Raw genomic sequence first — 13,254 nt, 5'->3', positions numbered from 1 at the left:
GAAGAGGGGGAGTACCTGGACTCCAGAATCCTGCGGATTCCCATTATGTTTCTGCTCCCTTTGTGCCAAGTTTGGGATTTTAGAATTAAAAGCTGAGGTTATCAGCATGCTCTTTCTGCTTCCATTCCCACCACATCCCTTCCTTGAACAATGCTACTTGCTTGAGCGCAGAAGGGAAAGCATGCAATAAAAGGAGAAAATAAATAAATAAGACATAAACAGATTAACTTCTCAAAGTGTCCTACCACATTTGAAAGACATGGAAGTTGATTCATGGGAGAGTTTCCACTGGGAAAAAGGAATTGATTTTGAAAACAGGGTCTCTGCAGTTGTAGAGACTGTGTTGGACCAAGCTGTCCAATAGAATGCTATGATGTCATCTTTGAGGTCAGAGAATCCTGCTGTGGGTCTGGTGACCTTTGAACCTTAACAGCCCTCCGGTGTTGTGAGCACTGGGCACTGCTGCTGGTTCTCTAAGTGGTCTGAGTCCTTCAGCCATTTGGGAGACTTAACTAGTTTCAGTTATATTCATTTGTACATTCAGTTATATCATTTTAGTAAATTCTCTGAGAGCTAAGAAGGATGAACCTGTAAGGAAAAAAGGGGAGGTTGATGTTAGGCATCTTCTAAGAGATTCCTCTAACTGGTACTATGAAACGCAGACAGAAGAGGAAACACCTGGGAAATGAAGAGCACCAGGAATCTGCTGAGAAGGGAGAAGGTATGTATTGGGCACAAGCATGGCTAACCACAGAGCCTTTTCTAGGAAAGTGGGACTGAGGAGAAGCATCACCTTTGAAGCAGGGAGGGCAGAGACCTGGTATCGGAGGATGAAGCCATGTCCATCTTGAGGGTGGCACAGAAAGATGTCCCAAGCCCTGCTAGCCTGAGAACTACTCTTGTAAGACTGCTCACGTCTGGGACGATGTCAGACACCTAATGGGGCCCACTCATACAGTCTCAGAACTACAGTTTTTTTGAGTCCCCTCATTCCCTCTTATTTTCTTTGTTTGGTCCTTCCCTGGGGGTTCACTGGGCAGTGCATGAAGGATACTGACAGAGATCTGTCAGTTGCATTGCCCCTTTGGTTGAAGAGGAGAGAGAAGCCCAATGAGGTGCAGGCCTTGTTGAAAAATATCTTCAGAAGTGAAATGCTTGTTCTAAAGTAGAGTAAGAGTTTGTCTAGGGGTGGGGTCATAATGAAAGCATGAGGTTTTTATTCCTTCAACAGGAAGACATTACCAATTGATCTATCAGAGTTTGTGAATGCACAGGTGTGGGGTTTCCCAGAGGAAATGAAGGAGTAGGAGAAGGACCTCATGGAGACTGAGACCCTGATGGATGGGGGCAAAACCTTATCAGGGCCCTGTTGGGAGTGGAGAACAGGGTGATCTTTGCTGGGAGCAGAGAACAGCCTGGATCTGCGTTCTAGGCCTTGTGATAACCGCAGGCATTAAATGAAAGCAAGTAGCCTGCCCTGAGAAGGAGGTGATCACGTGTAGGATGCAGGACAGAAAGGAAGCAACTTCAGAAATCCAGCTGAAGGCTTCTGCCCCAAATTAGAGCCCAGTATGTTCCACAGGATCTGGGGATCTGAAGGCTGTAGGATGAGACCTGGAAATGGAGGCCTGGAGAACAAGGCAGGTTTCCAGACAGGGGGTGGACAAGAAGAAGGAGGAAATGATCCACCACCAACACCCTTTACACCTCAGAATATATTATCCATGGGGGTGGGGAGAAGGAGAGATGGCAGGAAGAAAGGAGGTGGAGTGGTCATCGGATATGGAGTCTGCATGGTAAAGTTCCTAGCACCATGCCTGGACCTGGGCCCATTCCATACACGTGGAACATATACAGAATTCTCGCCAAGTCTCTTCCCTGGGACAAGTATCATAAACTCATACACACTCTGGTGCAGAGAAAGGTCACATATCAAGGTCAAACATCTCTACATAAACCACACATAGCACATATAGTTACATACACACACACACGACTCCTATACTACATTCACATACAGCCCATATGCATCACAGCCCTCTTACCACGCCAAACTCTGGATGTCTCTCTCTTGCTTGCTCACCATCTTATCCATGTCCAGTTCCTTCTCTAGTACGTCTGTTCTTGCTCTCCATCCCCATTTCCACTTCAATCTCTGTCTAGCATCCATATGTCTTTACCTGTATCTCTCACACAGGACAGCTACCTTAAACAAGCTCTAGTTATCTTTAGAAGAACTAGTCACAGGTCATACACACCACACCCATAACACAATGTAGAGTAATAACAGACTTAATTTATATAAACCACAATAAAACAGATTCACCACCACCCCTTTATTAGGGTTGCCAGATAAAATATGACAACCTCATTAAATATGAATTTCAGATAAACAGTGAATACTTTTTTAATACAAGTAGGTTTTAAATATTGCACAAGACATGCTTACACTCAGATTAAGCAGGTCTGAAATATTACATATATTTTTATTTGGTGCATCTGTCAATCATACCTTTGTATACTTACCATCAGCTGACACATTTTATTCTTATCGTATTTTTGTTAGTGTCTGCTTTCCCTAATAGAATGGTAGCTACATGAGAAGAGGGGCTTTGCTTTCTTTGGTATTATCTGAGCCTGGAATAGTGGAATGGTGCCTGGTTCATAGTAAATACTCATTGCATATCAATAGACTAATGAACTAATGAATGAAAACATACCATATAAGCAGGGAGAGTTGCACAATTCCTGACACACAAAAAAATCCATGCATAAAAATGCACCACAGATGTAATACACATACTCACACTATACTTACCACACAGATACCATACTTATAAAGGCTTAGGCAGGACACACCACTTTTGCACTCCAGATACATAAACTGTCACCACACAGGCATCCGTCCCTAATAAGACACTAATACGAACTGTTGACTGTAGTTAAATGCTGGCGGGTCCACCAGGATCAGCTCTACAGGTGGACATGTGCATTCTGACACTCAGTATATATTTTTTGAATGGATGAATGATTCGCAAACATGCCCAGTCAGTCCACCCTATCTCTGATTTTTTGTACCTTTCTCAGGAATCTGGACGTCACAAGAGGATGCCCTTCAGTCGAGACCCACTGGAGTGTCCAAAGGCTGGGGCCTGGGACTAGGGGAGTTGTCCTCCATCTCTGAAGAATACTTCTCCTGTGTTTCTTTTCCACACAGGCTCATCCGTGGTGGTAAGGGTGCTGGGCAACCTGGGTGCGGGGTGAGGCATGAGATCCAAGGGAAACCAAGCATGAGGCTGAAGAGAAACCTAGAGCGATTGGAGGCTGTCAGGAAGTTGTGGAGGAGCCCTGGCAGGATGACAGAGCTGCTAGGGAACCAGGTGTGAGCTCATTGTGGGAAAGCGTGAGTCGTGGTGTGATCAAGGTGTGGAGACGCCAAAGAGAGGAAGGCTTGGGGTGTGTGGAAAAGGGACCAGACTGAGCACCTTTGGAGGAACTACGTGGGCTTTGCCTGGGCCTTTGCCGTCCAGAGAAGGGCATCAGCACTGCAGCAGGACTGTCCAGCTCAGGTCCACACGCCTCTCTCACACACCCGCACTCCATGCATATCCATTCACAGCACACACACAAAACTTGAATGTGTAACTCACAGCACCACTTTCTCCTTGACCACAGCCCACGTTCCACAAGTAAAACAACTACATTATCATAAACCCACCTTCTTCTTAAAGCACGTGCTTCCCACAGAAATTCCACAGCCGTGTGGCCCTCACAACTACACTTGACACACCTTTACAATGACACACCTCCAGTAGCCCTACACACACAAGTTAAAAGCCTATGAATGATACCTGATATGCCACTCCATGATGTGAACAACAAGTACCAAGCTGATCATGCAACTGCATCCCATCAGTGTCCCTCTCCCTTCCATCACACATGTTTGCACTTAGGTTCCCTCGGCTTCTGGCATTCTCCATGCATGATCTTCTAATGTCTCCAATTTCCTTTTCCAGGATTCTGGAGATTACATCAAGACAGCCCTCGATCTAGATCACCACTAGCCCAGGTTTGGGAACGAGAGGCGATTCCTTCCCCCTCACAACATGTCTCCTTATCCTCCCCTTCATCCTATAAGACCTGTGCATCCTCTCCTTGTGTAAACAAAGAGGAAAGGGGCATGAAAATATACTACATGCAGGTACAAATGAAAAAAGGTGTGGCTGTCTCCTGGGAGATAGAGGAAACCTCAGATTCAGTAGAAAAGCAGCTAAGGATGGAAGAAGCGACCCTTCCTGAGGACGTGCGGGTAGGTACTCACCCCTCTGATATGTCCACCAGAAACCTCCTGTCTGACGGCGAGCCCAGCGGGGAAGAGAAAGAGCATGAGGAGAAGTCAGAGTCAGACAGCCCACCAGGGTCACCTGCAATCGAGGAGAGACCCAGAGCCAGGACGCCTGACTGGCTGGTGACTGTGGAGAACGGCTTTAGGTGCATGGCCTGCTGCCGGATCTTCCCCAGCTTGGCGGTCCTGCGGGAGCACGTACAGCATGGGATCAGGGAGGGCTTCAGCTGCCACGTCTTTCATCTCACCATGACTCAGCTGACAGGCAATGTGGAATCAGAGAGCACCCAGGAAGAGGAGGAGGAAGAGGAGGAGGAGGAAGAGGAGGAGGAAGAAGAGCAAGAAGAAAAAGAGGATGAGGACGAGCAGCCCACAGGGGTAGACCTTGGCACGAGGAGACCCTGGAGCCAATGTCCAGGCTGTGTGTTTCATTCTCCAAGGGACAGGAAGTGAGCAGGGGCTGGGGTCTGCAGAGGGGCCTGTGTCTTCTCCAAGCTAGTACTGTCCCCCTAATCCAGGCTCATGCCTCCATAAGGGAGAGTTGGAGGCTTTACCAGCTCAGGGAACAACTAAAGGGCGGAATAACTTCCTCCTTGCCCAGGCAGCTAATGAAGTCATGACTGTAAGTCAGAGTTGGTCCCGAGCTTTCCAACTCCTGCAGGAAGTTTTGAGAATTTTCAAGGGCCAAGTAGAGCTGTTCTCCTCGTCACCAAGAAGTGTCTTTCTCTGTTTGGGTCTCTGCACAGCAACTGAGACTTGTGCATCAGAAGATTCCAGAAGATTGTGTAGCCTTCTCTTGGGAGAGGTAATGTCTGGGACCCATACAGTTTTCTGAGCCTGTGCTATGAGGACTCAGGGGGAGGGGGCTGTAGGGATAAGCTGGCTTGCCTGGTTGCTCTGCAGCTGCATCCACTGGTGGTATACCCAGTGCTTCTGGGGATTGAGCTTCATTTACTTAAATGAGAAGATGGTGAGTGAGTTTTGACTGGGAGCTTTCTCAAGGTTTCCATGATTTGTTTAAATTTTAAGAGAAAATGTTGCCAGCAGCCCATATGGTCAGAGAGCTCAGGGCAACTCCCAAGGCCAGGGCTGGCCTGCAGAAAGGCCAGAAGGCCTAGTGGGGTCAGGGGTTTGGGGCTTGAGTATCTTCGGCCTCAGCCTTCTTGGGGAAATGGGAAGGTGGAGAAGAGATAATATGGAACTGAGATCCCAAGACACGGAAATGTACCAGAGCCTTCCTTTTGTTGTAGTTGATCTGGGGATAAATACCTTCGTGGGTGTGCCTCTGAAATTTAGGAGGATAATTCTGACTAGCATAGGCCAGAGCATTTCTTGTCTCTATCTGTTCTGCCTCATTTGTTTTCTCACTTCCAGGGAGAAGAAAGTTCTGTGGAGACAGCAGCAGACAGAACGACACTGGTATGAAAAAGGATGAAGGGACGCACACCCAGCCTAACATATAAATATCACAAGCAATAAAAGCTGTTTTTCAAACCTTGCCTGGATATGGCAGTTACTTATGTGCTTAATTAATCCATTCATTCATCTATCCTCTATCTGTCTATCTGTCCATCTAGTGTTTTGTGATGAGGTTTCACATCACACAAAGACATACACCACCAGCAGTACCTGAGCTCCTGGGATTGGTTAGGCTTTTGTGTGAGTATTTTTGCAGGGTTGGGTATCACATTTTTCATAGGCCATTTAAACTACACTGACTTCAGATGAAGAAATTGGGAAGTAGGGGGGTCTGTGGACACCATGTCCTATGAGTCACTGTTGATAGCACCAACATAGTTTATGCTGGAGAAAGGAAGCTTAAGAGATCTGGAGGATGGTCTGCACATTCCTTATGTCTGTCGGGGAAGAAGGACTGGTGGTTGTGGCTTTGCAAAGAAATACCAGGGCTAAAAGGGGAAATTTCCAGGCTTGGAGCTTTTATGGAAGGGTTGCATGGAAGACACTCCTCCTGAGATGATGAGACACCGTCACAGTCCAGATGATCACAATCAGGAATTTGGGGAAGAGATGGCTGCATAAGGAATTGGAGCCAATAAGCTCTGATACTTCCAGTTCTGACAATATTTCAATTTCTAAATAAACTCTCCATCTGGCCTCTCATGATTTTGACTCCCTCATCTCTAATGACCTTCATAGTCACACACTGCTACCCCTCACTGGACCTAAGTGTCTGGAGGCCCTGAAGACTCCTCCTGATAAATGAAATGAGGGGGAGTTGCGTGTCTTCCTAATCTGAATGGGAGGCCAAAACAGACCCAAGAAGGGTTGATGGAATTAAATAATTTTCAGAGATTTATTTGTTTTGGTTTTAACAATAATATCTAGCTTCAGAATCTCATGGATTTTTTGAGAGCTTGGAAAGGCTCTTCTTTGGGGCTTTATTGAACAAATAATGGCCCCAGTAATGCAGTGTTGTTAATGTTAATTCAACAATAATGAACCCATTTCCTAACCACTTCCCAGCCTCTTCATCTGTATATCTACATCCCTTGTCTCAAGACCCCTAGTCCCTCCTTTAACTGTCTCTCCATAGAAACACGAATTTGAGCATTTTCCTAGCCTTCCATACTCACATCACCCTCTTGTGGATTCCACCTACTCTCTGACAACTATTTTACATCCTATGGCTTTCCCTTCTGTTCTCTTCACCTGTTCTTGTGTCCATTGGGCATTATCTCTTTCCACCTCTTTTCTGTGATCTGCATCATTTCCTTTCCTTTCATTGAAATGCCTTTTGATCTCTCTCTTCCATGAACTGCTTCAAACACCTAGAGTTTATTCCACACAAATTAGTAGGATCTAGGCTATACAAATGAGAGTTTTCACTGTTGGCTTCTGCTGGGATGGAGACTTCCCTGTAAACCTTGGAGGGGTGCTAAAATGAGACCCTGTAGGTAGGAGTGAGTGTTGCAGGAGGCAATTCTTGAGGTGCTCAAAGTAGTTTCATAAGAAAGGTGTTGACAAGCCCCTGGTCTCACCCATGAAATAGGGAATTAAATGATCTATGACATCATACGAGATCTTCTGTGGTGCCACTGACAAAACACATTTTGAATAAGACTGTGAATCCCGCTCAGAGTAAGGTAACCTCAGAGCCATTTGAAGCCATATTTGAACTCATTGCTTTATTTAGACTATTGATGGGATTCCACTGAACCTGCTATAACTAAATTCCACTCCCTTAAACCCACTTAAATGAACCCACATAACAAATGAAAACATATGGGGAGTTTTCCATAAAAAGGGAATGGCCACAACCCATGCCACACAAACTATTTGGGTATTACAGCTCAGTGTGATTTCCCCAGACTCACACTTGAATAAGGCTGGCTGGACAGGTGTGGAGAGCCGCCTCCCGGGTCGGGCCTAGTGGACATGCCGCAGCCTGCTCTAGAGTTCCCCCCGCCCATCAAGTGAGCCAAGATGGCGCCCGCATCCTGCCTCCGCGTATGACGTACGCGCCCGCCAACCCTGTCTACCAATCACCCTTGTATACGTGGCGTTAGCCCATTGGGTTTGGATTTTGTATATAAAGGCGTTACCCGGACGGGGAAAGCGAGACGACCCGCAGGGAGCCGTACCTGACGGCCGCATAGAGGTTGCTCCCCCGTGGGGTATTTTAGCCCGCGCGGAACCTGTTACAAAGAATGCAAGCTTAGCTCCAGTAAAGGTCTGTGCTCACAACCGCCGCGTGTTACGGATTCGTGTCTGCCATTCAAGTCGGTTTGTCTGCGTCTGTCTCTCTCTCCTCTGTCCCCTTCGCCGGCCGGGGGCTTGACGCTGAGCGAGAAGTCCCGGACAAGTGGTGGCCCGTACGGGGAACCTTCTTCTGCTGCCTCTCCCCGAGCTGGTGAGGACGTGCTTCTCGGGTTCACGGCGGACCCTCCGCGCCTGATCAATGTGAGAGGGTAAGTGCTTCCTATTACGTGAGAGTTAAGGGCTGTGGGCGTTCAGGTAGCCCCAGTGAGTCGGGAGAGCTCCCCGATTGGTTAAGGTCCAGTGCCGACTGCAAGCATGGGGCAGTCAGGAAGTTCACCTTTGTTAGCTCCCTTAAAGACCCTTTTAGCGGACGGCTCCTGTGAAAGTGAGCCGCCCACTTGTAAGCCGCCAGAGTCAAGCACTAGTTCAGACACCTCTGACTCAGAGTCAGATGGTGATGAGACCGAGGGTGCAGACGCGCCTCCGCTGATCGATTGGGGGAGGCCCCCTGTCTCACCCACGCAGCCTTCCGCCCCGCCAGCGCCTGCTGCAGGGGCGCGGCAGCTTCCCAGTGATCCCGGCAAGAAACCTCACTGAGAGCTCCCCCTAGTGTCCGAATCCGGTAATTACGCTGGTCCGCCTTTGCAGAACCCGGAACCCCTTGCAGGCGGGCCGGGGGAGGGGCATCTACAGCTGTATCCCCCACCTGAATACTCAGGCCCTCAAGACCCCATATCATCAACAAGTGGAAGGAGGCATTTCTGGAAATGGGTCCCCTCTTTAACCTTTAGGCCTTTCGGTATGCTGGGTGGTTACCAACCGCTTAAGCCAGAACCAGCTTCAGAAATGTACCCGGTTATTATCAATCCCCAAGGTAATAATCAGTATGAGTCATATGATTACAAAGTCTTAAAGGAGTTGAGGCAGGCCGTCCATCAGTATGGCCCCAATGCCCCTTTTACATTGAATATGGTTGAAAACCTTTCCGCCCTGAATCACACACCTGCAGATATATATCAGTTGGCCCGTGCTTCTTTGCCACCAGGCCGATACATAGATTGGAAAGCATGGTTTGAGGAATTGGCTGAGGAACAAGCCGCAAAAAACGCAGCGGGGAGACGTGGTGGGTGGAATGCAGATATGCTATTGGGGAAAGGTGCCCATTCCCAGAATCAAACAGGGTTCCCTCAAGAAGTCTATGGACAGATTTTCCGCTGTTTCATAGGCGCCTGGAAAAAGTTGGCAGGCCAGGGAGAGGCTCAAGCTTCACTCAGTAGCATACACCAGGGCCCCACTGAACCATTCGTGGATTTTGTAGCCAGAATGCAAACTGCGGCTGAGAGAATTTTCTCAGACCCAGGAGTAGCAGAGACCGTAGTCAAACAAATGATATTTGAACAATGCAATAAAGAGTGTAAAGCTATCCTGGTACAAAACAAGGGAAAGAGCATGACGGAGTGGGTTCGTCTCTGTAGAGACGCTGGCAGCCCGTTAACTGCTGCAGGTCTAGCTGCCATGCTAGCCAGCTCCTTACAAGTAAATACAAAGAAAACCAAAGACTTAGGAATAAGACCTAAGGGATGTTATCACCGTGGCCGGTCGGGACACATTAAGAGAAACTGTCCCAATAAAGACCAACCACCCACCACTCAACAATATGATAGGCCGTATGCGATGACCAGACTATGTGGCCGTTGCCGCAAGGGACCCCATCGCGCAGAAGACTGTAGATCAGCCTTCGATGCGCAGGGCAAGCGCATTTCTGGCCGTCCTGAGCAGGTTCCAAAAAACGGGCAGAGGGGGTCCGCCCTTCCGGTGGGCCCCCTTGCTTGCCATACGACGACACAACACCCGTCCACGTTCGTGCATCCCCCGGATCAGCAGGACTGGACCTCTGTGCCACCTCCAGGCTTGTACTGACCCCCTCCATGGGAGTCCAATTGGTGGGGACCTCCTTTAAAGGGCCCTTACCAACAGGTACTGTGGGGCTCCTATTAGGGAGAGCATCCACAGCCTTGAAAGGATTAACAGTTATACCAGGTATTGTAGACTCAGATTTCACAGGTTATGTCCAGATTATGGTACAATCTCAGCAAGGTACTCTGGTCATTGCAGAGGGTGATAAGCTGGCACAGCTCCTGCTCTTGCCCAGCTTACATCCGCTCTTTCCGAGTAAAGCCAGACAAAGAGGAGATAAGGGATTTGGGTCTACTGGAGAAGTTTTTGAGGGCCTCCATATGTCTCTGGAGTCTCGACCCATGTTGACTATTAAGGTACAAGGCAGACCCTTCCTGGGCCTGCTAGATACCGGGGCCGATCGGTCGATTATAAGACAACAAGAATGGCCCTCCGCCTGGCCGACGTGCAAGGCGGAGGACACCATTAGAGGAATAGGCCAGGTCTCAGCACCCATGCTGAGTGCAACTGCCCTTCATTGGGCAGATGAAGAAGGACATCAAGGTAGCTTTCAGCCTTATGTGTTAGCCCTGCCCGTGTCCTTATGGGGAAGAGACATTCTAGCCCAGATGGACGTTACTTTGACCAGTAACTGTTCTCCAACTTCTAAGCATCTGTTAAAAGGAATGGGATATGTCCCTGGCAAAGGCTTAGGAGCCTCATTGCAGGGGCGCACAACACCTATACAGGCTGTCTCCAATTCTGATAAACGAGGCCTGGGTTTTTCCTAGGGGCCACTGAGGGGAGATTCCCATCCACACCTATAAGACTAAGGTGGAAAACCGAAACCCCGGTTTGGGTGCCTCAGTGGCCCTTACCAAAGGAAAAACTCTCAGCGTTACACACTCTTGTGTCAGCACAACTAAAAAAGGGCCACATCATTCCTTCCACATCACCTTGGAACACCCCCGTATTTGTCATAAAAAAGAAATCAGGTAAATGGAGACTGTTACATGACTTAAGGGCTATTAATAACTGCATGGAGCCCTTAGGACCTGTTCAGATTGGGCTGCCCCTCCTCTCAGCTCTACCAAAACATTGGCCTATTGTCATCTTGGATCTCAAGGACTGCTTCTTTTCCATTCCACTTCACCCTGAAGATACCCCAAAATTTGCTTTTACTGTGCCCTCTCTTAACCAAGAGAAGCCCTGTCACCGCTTTGAGTGGACAGTCCTGCCCCAGGGCATGACTAACAGCCCTACCATGTGCCAGTTGTATGTTGCTGCAAAACTGGCCGATACCCGGCAGCACTTCCCCCAAGTAAAAATCCTTCATTATATGGATGACATTTTGCTGACTCATAAAGACACAGATCTCCTTAAGACAGCTCTGTCACATTTAGTCCTTACACTTAGAAAAGCCAACCTAGAAGTAGCCCCTGAAAAAGTCCAGATAGCAGAGATTACCACCTTCCTGGGGGCAAAAATTACACCTACTCATGTATCCCCCCAAAAGGTGTCTCTTAGGCTAGACAACATACATACCCTCAATGACTTGCAAAAACTCATGGGAGATATCAATTGGATTCGCCCGTACCTGAAATTACCTAATGCCAAATTAGCGCCTTTATTTGACTTGCTAAAAGGGGATTCGAACATAACTTCGCCCCGGCACCTCACTCCCGAAGCGAGGCAAGCACTATATCAAGTAGAACAGGCACTCAGTAGCGCTGCTTTAAAAAGAATAAACCCCCATGAGCCCTTTGAGGCCTGCTTACTGCCAACAGAGCTACAGCCCACGGCGGTGCTGTGGCAACAGGGACCATTACTCTGGGTCCACCCCGGAGTTTCTCCTAAGAAGAGTTTAGAGCATTATCCTACGGCGATTGCAGAGTTGGCCTTAGAAGCCATAAAAAGGGCCGTACAACATTTTGGCCAACAACCTAAAAACCTCAGAGTACCTTACTCTTCCCAGCAACTTGAGACACTTACTGGATGTATAGATCAATGGGCCATTCTCCGGTGTACCTTTTTAGGAAGTATTGACAACCAATACCCAAAAGATCCCCTCTTGCAATTCGTTACCCGACACCCAGTAATCTTTCCTAGAGTGACTTCACCCAAGCCACTAGTGAACGCCCTCACCGTGTACACGGACGGTTCCAGCTCCGGTTCAGGAGCATACTGTGTGGAAGGGAGTACTCCCAAAACAGTGTTCTTCCAACCACAGAGACCTCAATGGGTAGAATTACAGGTCATTATTACAGTCCTGAAAGAAATTACCGATCCCCTAAATATTATATCTGATTCGATTTATGTCGTAAATTCTGTAAATATTTTAGAGACGGTGGGCATTATAAAATATTCCTCCTCAGTAAGACCATTCTTTATCAAACTTCAAGAGACAATATGTGCCAGACAACATCCTTTCTACATAACTCACATTAGAGCGCATACAGGCCTGCCTGGCCCCATGGCACAAGGAAATCACATAGTAGATGTAGCCACTCGACAGCCACACATCTTCCCTGCGCTGACACCATATCAGCAAGCCCGAGAATTCCATGACAGATTTCACATCAATGCAGGTACCCTAGCTAGGCGGTTTAATATACCACGTGCGACAGCTAGAGATATAGTCCGAGCGTGCGGAAATTGTGTAGAACAAAGAGCAGTCCCTTCAGTTGGGGTTAACCCTAAAGGTCTCATCCCGGGAGACATTTGGCAAATGGATGTCACCCATCACTCAGAGTATGGTAAAGTTAAATACCTGCATGTGTCAGTGGATACTTGTTCTCAAGTTTTATTTGCCTCTGCCGAATCAGGAGAAAGAGTCTACCAAGTAATTGCACACTGCCTTGCCGCTTGGGCAGCTTGGGGTAAGCCGAAAATATTAAAAACAGACAACGGACCCGCTTACACCAGCAAAGCCTTCCAAAGATTTTGTGCAAATATGGAAGTGCAATTAAAACATGGTATCCCCTACAACCCTCAAGGGCAAGGAATCATTGAAAGAGCACACAGGTCTCTTAAAGACTTGCTTAAAAAACAGAAAGGGGGAATAGGTCACGGCCTGTCCCCGAAGGCTCAACTGTCTGTAGCCTTATTTACATATAATTTTTTAAATGAAAATTCACTAGGAATGACACCTGCTCTTCAGCACACTACTCCGAGTCCTCCACATAGAGGTCTAGTCCGTTGGAAGGATGTCCTGTCAGGACAATGGCAAGGCCCTGACCCAGTGCTCAGCTGGGCCAGAGGCTCTGTTTGTGTTTTTCCCCAGGAACCAGGAC

The 13,254-nt window shown here is 47.9% G+C and overlaps 1 protein-coding gene across 4 annotated transcripts; it reads left to right on the top strand.

Moving 5' to 3' along the window:
- The first annotated feature begins 396 nt into the window (after nucleotides 1–396).
- FAM170A (family with sequence similarity 170 member A) lies at nucleotides 397–6,361 on the top strand. Of its 4 annotated transcripts, XM_077138676.1 has the most exons (6): nucleotides 397–721; nucleotides 3,088–3,231; nucleotides 4,017–4,069; nucleotides 4,202–4,309; nucleotides 5,092–5,150; nucleotides 5,720–6,361. In XM_077138676.1, the coding sequence occupies exons 1-6, from the start codon at nucleotides 652–654 to the stop codon at nucleotides 5,778–5,780; spliced, it is 495 nt and encodes a 164-aa protein (XP_076994791.1). In that variant the 5' UTR covers nucleotides 397–651; the 3' UTR covers nucleotides 5,781–6,361. The 4 variants fall into 4 exon arrangements, 3 of the variants coding, with proteins under 3 accessions (XP_076994791.1, XP_076994789.1, XP_076994790.1); XM_077138674.1 differs by having other exon boundaries at nucleotides 398–721; nucleotides 4,017–4,309; nucleotides 5,720–6,358; XM_077138675.1 differs by lacking the exon at nucleotides 5,092–5,150 and having other exon boundaries at nucleotides 401–721; nucleotides 4,017–4,309; nucleotides 5,720–5,869.
- The last annotated feature ends 6,893 nt before the right edge of the window (nucleotides 6,362–13,254 follow it).

The sequence above is a fragment of the Tamandua tetradactyla genome, chromosome 21 (assembly GCF_023851605.1).
Source record: "Tamandua tetradactyla isolate mTamTet1 chromosome 21, mTamTet1.pri, whole genome shotgun sequence".
NCBI classification, from domain to species: Eukaryota; Metazoa; Chordata; class Mammalia; order Pilosa; family Myrmecophagidae; genus Tamandua; species Tamandua tetradactyla.
The sequence above is the reverse complement of the archived record's forward strand: the minus strand, read 5'-3'. Positions and strand labels throughout refer to the sequence as shown.

Bases quoted from the DNA above. Each gene is read 5' to 3' on its own strand.
- FAM170A (XM_077138674.1), top strand. From the start codon at position 652: ATGAAACGCAGACAGAAGAGGAAACACCTGGGAAATGAAGAGCACCAG. The intron at 3,232-4,016 runs GTAAGGGTGCTG...TTCCTTTTCCAG, and splicing joins ACACAGGCTCATCCGTGGTG to GATTCTGGAGATTACATCAA. The intron at 4,310-5,091 runs GTAGGTACTCAC...GTCTCTGCACAG, and splicing joins CCCTTCCTGAGGACGTGCGG to CAACTGAGACTTGTGCATCA.